Source organism: Rhinolophus ferrumequinum, chromosome 21 (genome assembly GCF_004115265.2).
Source record: "Rhinolophus ferrumequinum isolate MPI-CBG mRhiFer1 chromosome 21, mRhiFer1_v1.p, whole genome shotgun sequence".
Taxonomy (NCBI): Eukaryota; Metazoa; Chordata; class Mammalia; order Chiroptera; family Rhinolophidae; genus Rhinolophus; species Rhinolophus ferrumequinum.
Window position 1 is genome coordinate 16,818,317 of NC_046304.1, and position 15,185 is coordinate 16,833,501.

The 15,185-nt window shown below is 42.5% G+C and overlaps 1 protein-coding gene across 2 annotated transcripts in view; it reads right to left on the reverse strand.

The window, feature by feature from the left end:
* Window positions 1-15,185, reverse strand: part of VPS53 (VPS53 subunit of GARP complex) — a 149,010-nt gene that overhangs the window by 35,475 nt on the left and 98,350 nt on the right. For both annotated transcript variants that reach the window (XM_033089976.1, XM_033089975.1), the window contains exons 14-16: window positions 7,983-8,225; window positions 5,214-5,361; window positions 396-478 (exon numbers count right to left, since the gene is read on the reverse strand). In XM_033089976.1, the coding sequence (XP_032945867.1) occupies window positions 396-478; window positions 5,214-5,361; window positions 7,983-8,225 (474 nt within the window). The remainder of the gene's footprint in view (window positions 1-395; window positions 479-5,213; window positions 5,362-7,982; window positions 8,226-15,185) is intronic.

Sequence of the window (15,185 nt, forward strand, 5' to 3'; positions counted from 1 at the left end):
CACACACACACACCCTCCCATGGCTAAAATCAAGCTGCTTCCACTTTATATTCTAAAACACTAGAGGAGGGGCTGGCCCTCTGTAGATTTAGGGGGACACATAGGAGACCTTGGACCTGATCTTCCTACAGGGATGGTCAAAGGAGGCTTTCTTCTCTTTCGTTATTCTAGATAGTGCAACAATAAAGACTGGTAAGCAAAAGTAACCACAGGAGGCCAACGGGAGGCAGCTGCACCAGCTTCTAGTGCTTCTTCTTAGTGGCCAGTGGAGAATAATCCTGCCCCAACAGAAAGCCCTGGAAACTTCTAAGGTTCTATAGTGACCTAAGCCTGCAGCCTGAGACGTGCTGCTTCGTGGAGGGCAGGCCGTGAGCAAACGTGCACAAGGTACATACGTGCTGAACGTGTCCATCTCTCCCGTCAGGTTGATGCGCTCAGTCAGACTGACGTCAACTTTTTCTTTGAGTTTTTCTTCTAGCTGTTAGAAAATAAGAGAGAAACACGCTTCATGGGTATCCGGAGGACTACCATAATAAGAATACTTAACACTGACTGAGTTTCATGATTCAGGTACAATTCCAGGCTCTTTTCATGTATTGACTCAGTTAATTCTCACAAACCATGAGGAGGATTCTATTATGACCCCAATTTTACACATGAGGAAATGGAGAAGTGACCAACCCAGGATAGTAAGTGGTAGACCAGAAATCAAATTTTCTCCAGAACCCATCTGTGCCGTTTAGTACTGAGCTGTACTTGTTTCTTATGACACATTGACGATTCATTTCATTCATTTAAAAAAGACACTGATTTTTAGGATACTCTTTGCCCGGTGAACTGTAGGCTCTCCCCTAACACTGGAAGCTGCTGGCGGTGGGTGGCAGTAAAATCAGTATTCTAGTATTCACTGAGTGCTACTATATGTCACCCACTGTATTCAGGTGTTGGGGATACTGAGGCAAAGAAAAGAAGCTCAGACTCTGCCTTCAGCAGTCCACAGCCTAGGAGAGAAACACTGGCCATGCTCCCAGCCACCTCAAAATCAAAAGCAACTGACCAGACATCCTCCAAACATCCTGGGAATTGATTCATCTAGCACTTAAGACCTTATTATACAAACTCTAAGAATAATGAACGTTTTGTCTTAAATTTAAAAATGCTCTGAGGGTTGTGTACATTAGTGTACCCTTTTTAGAGGACAATTTATTTTAAAAGCAAAAATTAAATCTATGCACTCTTTAAGCCAGCAATTTTATATCTAAAAAAGTATTTCAATGAAAGAATGAGAACACTGTACAAAGATATGCAGGTATTTTTTGCAGCACTTATTAGTTCAACCAATATTTACTGAAAGCCCATTTGTACTAGGCTCTGTAATTGAGTTACGGAGTTACTCAGTGAACAAAACAGATAAGATCCTGTTTTCATAAAGCTCTACTGCTTTTTATGATAGAAAAACTGGAAACAATCTACATATATATTCACAAGGGACTGGTGAAACAAATTATGGCGCAGACTTACAAATGCTTCAATTCTTCAGAGCTGAAAATAAAATCCTAACTTCTAACCATGATGTGGGTCCTGTCTCTTTCTCCCGCCCACATTTTGCTTTTCCCCTTGCATGCCTGGCTTCTCAGTTACATCGACCAGTTCAAGTTCTGGAAATACCAAAGTCTTTTCTCCCTCAGGGCTTTCATACTTCCCACTTCCCACTTCCTCTCCCCGAAACACTCCCTGCTCACCGCTCCTAACCAGCTCCCTTGCTTTGCTCCCCTCACCTCCCGACCCTTCCAAGCTCCTCACTTGGCATCTCCTTGCCAACCCTCAGGTCTCTGCTTCAATGTCACCCCCTCAGAGAGGCCCTTCTGGACCACTTTACTTCTGTGGGCAACTCCCTAACTAGCACTGTGTCATTTGCTTCCTTCCTAGCACTTAACACAAAATTGAAGTTACATCTCGGCCTACTTATTTATTATCTGGTGCCATCACCAGATAATCACCAGTTCTAAGTTCCACCAGAGAAAGAAACTTGTCTACTCTGTTCATCACTGCTAATTAATATCAAAAACGGTGTCTGGTACATATATAAGTGTTTCATAAAGATCTCTTGAATGAATGAACTACTCTATGAAAGTGTGTTAAGTATGAAAGTGTTAACAATAGTGATACGTTACTGGCATTGTTTTTTAAATTTTATTTTCCAATTCTTTATTGCTTGGATTCTTAAGTTTCTGGGGCTTTTCCCCCCATTTCTTTTTATCCTCTACTCCTGTAATTTTTTTCTTAAAGAAACTTCGTTGTGTGCTTGGAGATTTTTCCATAGTTTAGATTTTGTTGATTGTATCCATAAGGCATGAACATGTTCCTTTGTCCCTTGTATTTCCTGTAAATTGTAGTTTGATGTACAGTTGACCCTCGAACAACACGGTTTGAACTGTGTGGGTCCACTTATATGCATTTTTTTCAATAACTATGGTAAATGTATTTTTTCTTCCTTATGATCATCTTTTCTTTTCTCTACATTACTTTATTGTAAAAATACAGTACATAATACATACACAAAATATGTGTTAATCAACTACATATGTTACTGGTAACTTCCAGTCAACAACAGGCTAATAGTAGTTAAGTTTTTAAGGAGTCAAGAGTTATATGTGAATTTTCAACTGAGCAGGGGGTCAGCACCTCTGACCCCCGTGTTGTTCAAGGGTCAACTGCAGAAGCTTGAACAGATTCAGGTTCTGTTTTTTCTTTTTAGGAAACTACGTCCTGATGGTGTTGTGTACTTCTATCAGGTGATACATGATATTTGGTTGTATCTCTTTTTGTAATGTCAGCAGCCATTGATGGTTAATGCCCAGATCCATTATTCCATTACGAGGTATAAAAGAATGAGATTCTAATTCTATCTTTTCTTCTTCATTTATTAGCTAAAATTCTGCTATACATAGATACTTCCCATTGTCCATGATTTGGTTAGCCTGACGTATAAGTCAAATAGAAACGGCAGGATAAAAACTTTCCTTTTATTTATCAGTGTTTAATTCATCCCTGTGGTTCCTTAGTATCTTCAAAGGTGACAAATTACTTCATCTTTGACCAGTAGAGCTTATTCAGGTTGGCTCCTGTATTAGTTTCCTAGGGCTGTTATAACAAATTACTACAAAATTTGTGCCTTAAAACAGAAATGTATTCTCTCACAGCTGTGGAGGCCAGAAGTCCAAAGTCAGGGTGTTGGCTGGGGAGGTTCTGAGGAAGAATCTGTTCCATGCTTCTCTTCTACCTTCTGGTAGCTTCTGGCCAATCCTTGGTGTTCCTTAGCTTGTAGACGCATCACTCCAATCTCTGCCTCCATCTTTACATGCCCGTGTCTTTGTGTGTTAACTCCCTCTCTCCTTTCTAAGGACACCAGTCACTAGATTTAGGGCTCACCCTACTTGCAAGATGATCTCATCCTGAGATCCTTACTTAAGTATATCTTCAAAGATCCTATTTCCAAATATGTCACATTTATAGGTACTGGGGATGAGGGCCTGGACATATCTTTTTGTACATTAAACCTACTACAGGTCCTAAGTACTTCTGAAATGACTCTCATAAGGTTTAATACTTTTCTTCCTTTTTATATGACATGTTCTAGGCTCCTCTTGTATATTTACCACCCCAGATGTGGAATTAGTCATTTCTTCAAAAGTCTCTGGTTCGTTTCAGTGGAAAATGTTTGTATTTAAATATCACAAAATAGGGGCTAAGAATATATTTACTTTTATAATCAGTAAAAATAATTTTCACTAAATAACAAAAAACTGACTACATCTATTATGAATCATCAAAATGGTCTCTGATCTACTACTACTTCTAGAACTTCTAAGACTCTGTTTTAGAAAAATAATGGAAAACATATTGGATGTTCTTTGTAGGATTACTTATAAAAGCAAAAACTTAAAGCAACATAAACAACTATCAGGGATACTGTTAAATAATTTATGGCATATTTTGTAGCTATAACAATGATCGTCTAAAGACGTTATAGCAACAGGAAAAATGCTAATGCTATGATGTTAACAACAAAAGGATATGAAAATTAATTAAGTCAAGATTATAGCATGTAGAACTACGTTGACAAAAAACAATTGGAAAAACAGCCCTCTAAATTGCTAATATGATTATTTGAGGGTGATGGGATTAGGAGTCATTTTTATAGCTTTTTTTTTTTTTTGGTACCATGGTTATTTTAGTTTCAAAATACTGTATTTATATGTGTGTATTCTTTCTCTTTCTACACACACACAAAATAGTCTGGCTCTAACAACAAGCCTTCACAGAACTTTCCCTGTGTGACTCAATATGACAGTCCCCAAGTGGACTACACTGCTGCCTCCGCCTCTGGCTAGCTGAACCCCAACTGGGAAGTTTTGGGGAGACGCTTCTTTGGCCACCTGTATTCTTGCTCTAGCTCACAGGTGCTCCAAGCTGTACTGTCTGATCAATAACTTATGACTGCCTTCCTATGATCTAGACGTGTATAAATAATAAACCAAAAAAGGGGGCAAGAGCAGAACCTTCCCCAATTACTTTCTTTCTCTTGGCCTTGGGTGACTTCCAGACGACATGTGAAAAGGAACTTCTAATCCTACATCTAAGGCGGAATGGAAAATTATTCTGGGTCTTCCTCCTTTTAATGGGGAGCTCCAGGAGCGACATCACCCTTTCCGGCTTCCCAGTTCCTGAGCGTCAGCATCCAAACAATAGTCATTTGTTCAGGCAGATTGAGGCTGCTCTGTGAATTCCAGGAGACACAGAAAGCCCAAAGGATTCTGCTTAGCCTAGTGATACTTCTGAGAATGGAATAACTGGCTGTGACTCATCGCCACCAAAGGCTGGGTCCTAGGACCATCAAGCTTGTTCCTGCTTGCCTCACGCAGGAGATGGGGCTACTGACCTACTTTCCAGAGGGCATGGCCCTTTTGGAGCTTACACGACTCCTGGGCAGGGACTGGTCATATTTTCTTGCCCAGGAACTTTTTAACAAGGCCGTTCTGTAAGATGGCCCACTCGGCCGTCTTCTGGCGGGACAGCCAGTCTCCCTCTGTGGGAGGCCAACGGGTCTGCCCACGGCGGCCTTCTGAAGGTCCCTACTCTGACCTCCTGAGCTATGTGGCCCAAGTGGTTCAGGACAAGGAGGCGGAGAGTGGGCAGGCGGGGCGGCTCACCTGCTGGGTGGTGGCCAGACAGTACTCCGCTGTGCTCAGGATACTGCAGATAAGGCACAGCTCCTCCACAGTGAACTTGGCCACTTCGGAGCCCTCCTTCTCCTTGAGGAGGCTGCTGATGGTCAGGCCTCCACTGCTGCTTGTGGTTCTGAGGAAAAGGAACAGGAAGTAGTCAGGCTGGGACTTCTCATTTGCTTCTTGAACTGGAAACGACACATCGTTAAGACAAAGAAAAGGGGGAAGGGAAGGCTGGACATGGCCCAAACAAATCCACAATACAATGAGCCCTTTTCCTATTGACCTCACCTTGACTGTCATCTGTTTAAATTCTCTGACCCTCAGAAATAGGAGGAGACGACTCCAGCAGTGAGCCAGTCATCAGTCATGCTCACTATGGTGACACTGGTCCTTGGAGAAGGCTGCTGGGCAGCCTCTCAGCTCAGCGTGCCATTTCCTGCTCTGCAGAGCTCATTCAGGATCATCCGGAGCACAAAAGCTGGTTCCCCCATTGTTTCTCTCAGCTAAGAAAACTCCGCATAGCAATTTGCATGTTGTGCTTGTGGAGGGGTACAAAAGTAAATGTTGAGCCACGGTTCCTGCCCGAAGCCCTGATTGTCTCAAAAAACCAACAGGCATCTCATCCCTGCCCACTGATTGGATCACACGTCCACCAAATGGCAAAAGGCAGTTAGAAAACTTCCTACTATTTCAACTGTCAGAGTCTAATTTTTTAAAGAAGATACAAACCATGACATTTACCTTAAAAATAGAAGAGAAATTTCTCAAAAAGAAAAGAAAAGGCCCGATTTTACTGGTAATCAAAGATTTGACAACATCTTTATTTCCAGCACTTATAAGGATGTGAGGCCACTAGCACTCTACTCTACTGGTTAGAAGCATTAAATTGTACAACTTTTCTGGAGGTATATTTCAGGAGCTTAAAAATATGTTCCAACAATTGGACAGTAAGTAGTTCCGCTTCTGTTCAAGGATGCTTTGCTGAGTGTTATTTAAAATACCAAAATGGAGAACCCAACCAAATGGTGAACCAACTACACAATTAGTTAAGAGAATGATCACTAAGACTTTCAGAAGTTAACAGAGGTTCTTCTATATGTCTGATTGCCATGGCATCATTAAAAATATTTAATGAAGTCACTGTCACGAGTGCTAACTGGTCTCGGTTGGCCTCCCAGATCCATTCTTTGTTCTTCTCTTCCCTTCTCTGTGGCTCAGGAGACTGACCTCTCCAGACATATCACCCAGGCTCCTTGGCCCTCAGGCCTCCTGTTTGGGTTCAGCCAATGGGAGATGCCGCAGGAAGTTGTAGGGGTAGAGCGAGAAGTCTGAGTACTAACTGGTCCTCAAGCTCCCTCTGCTTCGGTGTGGTCCTGTCAGTGACCGTGGGCCTCTATCACGACAGCTTCTCTGGGGCAGCCCTTCGTCCACAGCCCTAGCCCTCAAGTGAGTTTGAAAGTAGTAATAAGTACCCACTGTGTTTAGATGCTTCAGAATCCTGTTGGTGCCTTTCACCTGGCCCCTATTTCTGTGAATAGTCGCTTTAGTAACAATATCCCAGCTGTGTATACTGCTTGTTTCCTGCTGTGACACTGACTAATACACATGGGAAAATGCTCACAGGATGCTGCTGAGTTAAAGCAGCAGGGTGTATAACTCTAAGTAGGACAGTCCCTATTCTGTTAAACAAACAAAAGCAAGAATGGAAAAATATACAGCAAAATGTTAAACCAGTTTTCTCTGGGTGGTGAGATGATAGGCGATTTTTTTTTCATCTTTGTGTTTTTCTGTGTCTTCTAAACTCTAATGAACTTGTATTAATTTCATAAAAATTTTAAAATAATTTTTATTATAGTCAAAGAAATTTTCATTGGTGAAACATATCTGTTATTTCAAATCTCTTGTGGAGCATAGGGATTTTATTTTCTTTCCTCCAAAAAATGTAAAAGTCTCATATATGACACATTTTAGTGACAATGACAGAAATGGATTCCAGAATTGTTGAATATAGCCATGGGGATGATTTATGAATGCTAAATTCTGAAGCATTACTTTAGATCATATTCTATTACGATCAAAATTGCTACAGTACAACCAAACCATCTCTAAAACTCTAGTTGAATGATCCATTTATTTTAAGCAACATGACACTATTCCAATGCCCCAGTGAATACAGTAAAGTCACTATAATGAGGGGCTGTGCTACGCAATGCTCTTCCCCCAATCCCTACCACATCTGTAACCATTAGACTCTACCCAGCACAGCAAGGTACACACACCGTAGGAGAGACTTTGGAACTAATCAGACCGAGGGAAAAGCAGACCCATGCCTCCCATCTACTTATCCCAGGACATACTCTCATTGAATGGGGCCTGAATGAAGTGGCCCATGCTCTTGAAAAGTTATTTCCACCATTCCCTCCCCACTGTTTTGGCCAAGTACCTATCATTAAATCTGTGTAAACTAAATACATATATAATGGACTGACTCCCTTGAGTCCACCGTGGTAAGAACTGACCTACACTGGCAGCCACTGTGGGCACGTCCTCTCACGGTCTTGGTCAGCTGTGGAATCCCATCTAGAGAGGAAAACAGTCTCAGACCCTTGGGAACTCAGGAAGGTTGTTTTCCTCCTTGATACTCTTAGCAGTTCAGTACACAACTCCAGAGTGGGTTTCCTTAGAGATACTCATACTTAGGTATGTTTAGAATCCTACTTTACCACTCAGACCAGGAAAAATAGGACTCACTTGGGCAGGTTGCCAGAAAGGATTTTCCAGGCATATTCTCGGAGGTACTTCTGGAAAATGGTGGTCAGAGCGATCATGGGCTCCCCAGTACTGAGCTGCGAGCACTGCACCATGCACTTCTTGTAGTAGACGAAGAGGTCGGCACAGCTGGGGAGCACGGCACCCCCTTCATCAGTGTTGGGCTTAGGTGGCCCCTGAGCTTTGAAATCGGCCACAAACCGATCTATCAGCTCTCCAAGGTTTCTAGGAGGGAGAAAACCTGAAATGTTATTTCATTTCAAGAAAGAGAAAGCAAAAAAATAAAATATGCTTGATTGCCATGAGTAAATCATTCCAAACACTTTTTACATTTAAAATTGGACCCGTTTTTATCAATATCATCATTAACCACCCCCATTATACCTACAATAACAGCAGCAATAAAATGTGGCATTTGTGTGCTGCTCCATACTTTTCAAAGCATTTCATGATTACATTTGGCCCCAGGCCCCTGTGAGGGAGATACTATTGGGCCCTCTAAGAGAAGAAACAGGTAAGGACTAGAAAGGCTGTTACACAATTTAGCGGCATACCTGAGCCCAGAATCCAGCTAAGTGCACATACTGGTCCCACTGCCATATTACCCTGTTTCCCCGAAAATAAGACCTAGCCGGACAATCAGCTCTAATGTGTCTTTTGGAGCAAAAATTAATATAAGACCCGGTATTATATTATATAAGACCCAGTCTTATTTTACTATAAGACTGGGTCTTGTATTAATTTTTGTTCTGAAAGACGCATTGGAGCTGATTGCCCAGCTAGGTCTTATTTTCAGGGAAACATGGTAGTACCATCTCTCCTTTCCGCAAATAAAAGCCCTGAATGATAGTGATCATTTTCTGAACACTTATGATGTACCAGGCGCTACGTCAGCATTTTATAAACATCATTTCAACGAACTTCACTTAATCATCACAATAATCTTATGAAGTAGGTGTTATTACTATCCTTACTTTCAAAAAGCAAAGTGCGGAAAAGTTGAGGACCTTGTCCAAATTCACAGCGCAAGAAAGTGAGGTAGCCAGATTCAAAACCAAGCACCCTGGCTCCAAACCTCATGCTTTTACCCACTCTACCCTGCTTCCTCCTAAAACACAAAAAGGTTATGATGTCAGCAAGTATTTAAGTGTCAGTCACCTAAATGTGCCCATGACATGGGTGCCTAAACAGAGAAACTTTAAAGAAATATTCTAGTGCTTTCTTTCTCCTTTAATGCAGTTTCTTCCTCAAAATTTCCAGAATCAAAGGTATAAAAAAATCTTGGGAGAAGAGGACATGAGCAGTTCCAGGCTTGCCCCAGGTCAAGATGGTGATGGTGGTGGCAATTTTTCTTGCATTTCCCAAACATTACTGCGTGTGCCTCAGTCACAATACATCATCACTAGGTAAAATCCAGCAGGGCTATACTGATTGGTCTCTGCACAGTTGTGCTGTACGAAAAATGGGAGGGGTCCTCACCCCCTTCGGACATTTTGCATCTTTTTAGGTGGCTGTCTAAGGCTATAGGAATCCAGCTGTGCTTTTAAAATGTATTTATATAACAGCCAGGAAGAATAGACAAGAACCACACACAGCATCAATTAGCAGGAATAGGAGAAAACTGACATTTTACTCAAGAGCTTTTGTTATTGAAAGTTTATTATATCCAGATGTAGCCGTTCTGCCCTTAAAGAACTTCAGGCCTAGGCTAGGTCTTTGTCTGTGGTGGTGGTTAGCAAGCAGGGACGACCCTGCAGGGTCACCACCTCCATTCCTCACCACCTCCTCTTGCCTTACCCTTTCCAGTTAACCTCCCATCTCCTGTCCACAGCGACCCTACGCCCCAGCCAGACTCACCTCAACTGCCCCCCCACTCTCTCTCTCTCTGACTCTGCCTTTGCCTGGATTTTCTACTCCCCCTGTTCCTCTCCCCCCACCCCCCCCCCCACCCCCCCACCCCCCCCCCCGCCAATATGTTCTCCCGCTACTTCTCTATTCATCTTTGAGGTCAGTCCAGGGTGCACCCAGACAGCTCCTACTTACACCAATCCTTTATCTCCATTTCAACTTCTGTCATCTGTAACACACTGACATTTTAATATACAGTGTAAAGATATCGAATATTCAAGAAACATGTTCACGTTCTCCCACCCTGGGCCCACGGCCAATAATCGCAATCTTTTTTACTGATCTTTGGTGTTATTTCAGAATCCTTCTTGAGACAGCACTCTAGCTAGCCACTTCTAATAAGCTGAAGTTGGTACAAAAGGTGAAATCTGCTTGCTCTATAGTAGTAGAATCTTCTGTTTCGTGTACATTATTATACGCTCCTGGAGAGTAAGGATCAGGTTTACGTCACTTCTGCTCCCATAGACCCACCCTCATGTTTACGTGTAAAGCTCATCTCCCAATTATATTGGTGCCCAGTACATACTCAGTTGCTCAACCTCCCAGTACATACTCAGTTGCTCAACCTCCACACTTCGTTGCTAAGGGGTGGGAATGGAAGGCTGGGAAAGTGGAGGGGGGTGGAGGCCGGTACAGTGGAGCAGAGCATGGAACAGAAAAGCCAAAGGTTCCACTTGAGTCTTCTTAGGAGAGTCTAATCTCCAAATCTACGGTGCCAACCCAAACAGGGGCCAGAGCTCTGAAGTTTACTTTAACCACTTACCTAATTCCCCTAGAAGCTGAAGTCAGGAGGCTTACTCACCTACTGCCTATCTCCGAGCCAACCCGATGAGTAAGATTATAAATTATGATCATAGAAAATAAAGTAAATTTCCACTTAAAAAAAAACCCAAACTCTAAAAATCTTCCACATTTTGCAGAACGTCTACCAGGTTCCTTTTGACACTGTTCTCTGGTGTGCACGAGAAAGAAACCAGTCAGAGTAACCTTCCCCCCGACCCTTCCATCTCCCACTCTTTGCATCAACACACTTCTATGTTATACAAGATATTAGGAAACAAGTAATCAACGTTTCACAGAAGAGAACAGTAAAAGTTACCCCCATGGGAATGCGTAAGGTTCATTAGTCTGAAGAGACGATCCCATCCAATCAACCAATGACTGAGCACTTAGTACGTACAAGGCTCTGGGTGGTGTTAGTTATCAGATATAAATGAATTCAAGTGAGAAAAAAACACACCAAAGATTATCATTTCTTGCAAGCACCAAACGCTACCCCAAGTTTTGGCAAGATCTTCTTATAGGACCACCGCAGAAAGCAATATGTTGCATACTGACCTACTGCCAGGAATCACAAGGAGGCACCTTTTATATCCTAAAGCGATTACAATCAAATAGGAGTTTACAAAAGGTCACGTCCCGACCAAAGTGCTACGGGGGTGAAGACACAGTGTCTGCCCATTTAGGAGCTTTGGCCTTGGGGGGCAGATAGGACCCTCAGGCTTATGATATTCATATTCCCAGACTGAGAAAAGAAATGCTGATTTGGCGGTATACACAAAATGAACAGTTTATTTTAGACAAGGGAAATAACAGAGGACACCAGTGAGAAAATCTCACAGCAGATTCCGGTGAGAGAACGTAGGCACGGAGTGAGCACAGAATATGGTATGAGGAATAGACGGTGGGAAGGACGAGCGGGCTTTGGCGCAAGGAGGAGATATGAATGGAGAAAAGTTTGCCCGCAGTTTGATGTATGCACTCCTCTGTATTCCCACTATTCATATCTTTGTGCCTTCACGCTGTGCACCACCTCTTTCGTTGGTCTATCCTTCCCACTAAGCTATAAGCCTATAAACTAGGCATGTGCTGGGTGCATTATAAATACCACCTCATTTAATCGTCACAACAGACCCGAGTAGAAGGCCTTGTCCCCATTTTATAAATGAAGAAATCGAGACTGAGGAAAATAATGTAATTTGCTCCAGGTCACAGAACGATCAGAGCTGGAATTTGAACTTGGGTCCGTCCGACTCCAAAGCTAAGCTCTATCCACTCACTGCACCTTGCTTTGATCTCAAAACTGTAAAGCACTATACAAATATATGGTATTACAATTGTTACTGTTATTCACTTTCTCTCCAGCTTGAAGAAACATGTCATAGATATAGACAGTGTCTTTTACCCTTTTCCATGTAGCTTGGGCTTTTTGCCCAAGAATTGTACAAGCGTTTCGGAGGGCATGGGAAATACTGTGGGGAGTTCAACTGACAAATAAAATAACCTAAGACTAGACCATCCTGCAGGGTGGTATCAGCAGAGGGAAAAATTAAAACCTAAAGAGAAGAAAAACCACATTGTAGACCAAGCTTCTCTATGGATGACCAAGGCAGTTTCTTCTGGTGAATTTGCAGTCAACATTTACAGAAACAATATTCTAATTGGAAAGAGAAGCAGTGGTGGCACTGGGAGGGGAAGATGGTAGCCTAAACACAGTGGCATGGAGGTAAGCATGGGCAAAGCAGCTTAAGATCCCCAGGAAGTTGCAGAACTTATTAATTCAAGGGTACACAAACTGGTTTGCACCCCTTCGCCTTCCCTTCGGTTGGGGGCTGAGGATTTGGCTCTGGTGTGGCTAGTGGGGTTGGGGAGCCAAGGTGTGGCTTGAGGCCAATTGGGACATGGGTGACGCACAGGGAAATGGAGCAAAGAAGCAAATGCAGGGCGGATACTGGGAGCCAAGTTTCTCACTGCTGTAGACGTAGTTACAGACATGTAATAGAGGAGGCTAAAATAAACTCTGCGGTGTTAGGTTAGAACTGGAGATATCAGCATAAATTCACAGGTTTTAATACAGAAATAGATATAAAAATAGATATAGATGTATGCGTCTACACACATACATCTATTTCTCAACTTTCTCAGCTGAAAGGACCTACAAGCATGATGACACCCAAGCATTAACAAACATACCGATGCCCAGAACTTAGTTTCTTTCTTTTTTTTTTATTGAGGAATATTGGGGAACAGTGTGTTTCTCCAGGGCCCATCAGCTCTAAGTCATTGTCCTTCAATCTAGTTGTGCAGGGCGCAGCTCAGCTCCAAGTCCAGTCACCCTTTTCAACCTTTAGTTGCAGGGGATGCAGCTCACCATCCCATGTGGGAATTGAACCGGCAACCTTGTTGGGAGCTCGCGCTCGAACCAACTGAGCCATCCGGCCGCCCCAGAACTTAAGTTTCTAAATATCATTCCCTACCAAAGGAACAAGGGATCCTGGAAAAATGGATGGCTCCAGCGCTGGGGTAGAAGAGTACAAGATGAGCCTGGTATAGTTTGTGCCAGAAAGGAAGTGCTCACAAAATGATAGGGGCATGCATGATGAGTGAGAAACCAGTTTGAAGGGATTCCAAGGGCCACATCAGGGACTGTTTGATCATTAAAATAAATAATGAAGGATTTTGGAAGAAAAAAAGACAACAGTGGGAAAACGGGTGAAATGTAAATAGGGTCTGGCATTTAGTGATAATACTGTACCAATGTAAACTTGATGGTTTTGATAACTATACTATGGTTACGTCAGATGTTAACATTAGGGGAACTTGGGAGAAGGGAATATGGGAAATCTGTACTATTTCTCAAATTTTCTGTAGGTCTAAGTTTACTCCAATATAAAGTTAAAAACAGAAAGATAGTAATGGCTACAAACCATTGAACAAAATAGGAATCCACGAGCCCACGCTCATATAAATAAATCCCTATTTAAGTGGCCAGCCCGGTGGCTCTGCTCAAGTGGTTGGAGCGCCGTGCTCCTAACACCGAGGTCGCAGGTTCGATTTCCACATGGGCCAGAGAGCTGTGCCCTCTACAGCTAAGACTGTAAACAACGGCTCTCTCCCTGGAGCTGGGCTGCTGTGAGCAGCTGGAGGTGGGTTGCTGTGTGCTTCCACGAGTGGCCGGTGGCCAGCGTGAGCAGCCAGCAGCCAGCGAGAGCTGCCATGAGCCACTGTAAGTGGCTGACCAACGACTGGTGACCGAACTGGTGCCTCCTGGGGGGAGCGCAAAGCTCATAATACCAGCATGGGCCAGGGAGCTGTGTCCTACACAACTAGACTGAGAAACAAACGGCTTGAACCGGAGGGGCGGGGGAGGCGAAAGAAGGGGGAAAGAAAAAAAATAAACACATAAATAGGGAGAAGAGAAAGCTTTTTCTTAAAATATACTGCCAACTAACAAATGTAGTAGAAATGATGGAATTAGAAAATCATCATTTGGCAACTATCTTAGTAATAATAAATGATTCAGGCGAGTATCATGAATGGGTGATAAAATAAGTAGGTGAAAGATGGACAAAAAGCCTATCTATATGGTTTCAAAATTTCTCCTGATACTTATTAATAAATAGAGAAACCTGGCAGACACCACCTAAACCAAATAATAAAAATGAACACAGTTGTGGGACAAACTGACACTGGGTGCCTCCTGACATGAATTTACCGGGAACACAACACCACTTCTACATTGATCATAAATCATGAGAAAACATCCGACTGAAGGACATTCCACAAAGTAACTAGCCTGTACTCTTCAAAAATTTCAAGGTCATGAAAGATAACGAAAGGATGAATTATTCTTCTGGACTGAAAGAGACCAAAGAGATGTGACAAATAAATGCAACCGTGATTCTGGAATGGATTCTGGATTTATTAAAAAAAACATGATTGGAACAACTGGTGAAACAGAATGGGATCTACGGATTAAATGGCAATACCGTACCAATGTTAATTTCCTGATTTTGATGGTTGTACTGTGGTTATGTAGATTGTGGCCTTATATATAGGAAATATACAGTGAGATATTAAGGAGTAATGGAGCATCTTGCCTGCAATTGGAGAATTCAAATAGCTCAGAAAAAAATATGTATGTGAATATGTATGTGAGTGTGTGCTCGTGAGTGTGTACGTGCGAGAGGAAGGAGAGAGAACTGAATTGAGGCCTCTGGGTGAAGGATATACAGAAGCTCTATGTACAATTCTTGTAACTCGTCTGAAAGTTTCAAATCAATTTACAGAGAAATTCTAGGCTTGATGAAGCTAGCAAAGGGGGAGCTCTATTTCAACAAAAGTTATGATGGGGAACTCAGGAGAATGGGCAGACATGGAGTCACTAACCATTTCTCTGAGAATATCACGGAATGGAGTGAACAAAGTACCTATGTAGAGAAATCTCTTCTGCAAGAGTCAGCCGAAGAAAGTCACTAGATTCTCAAGAGTAGAAAA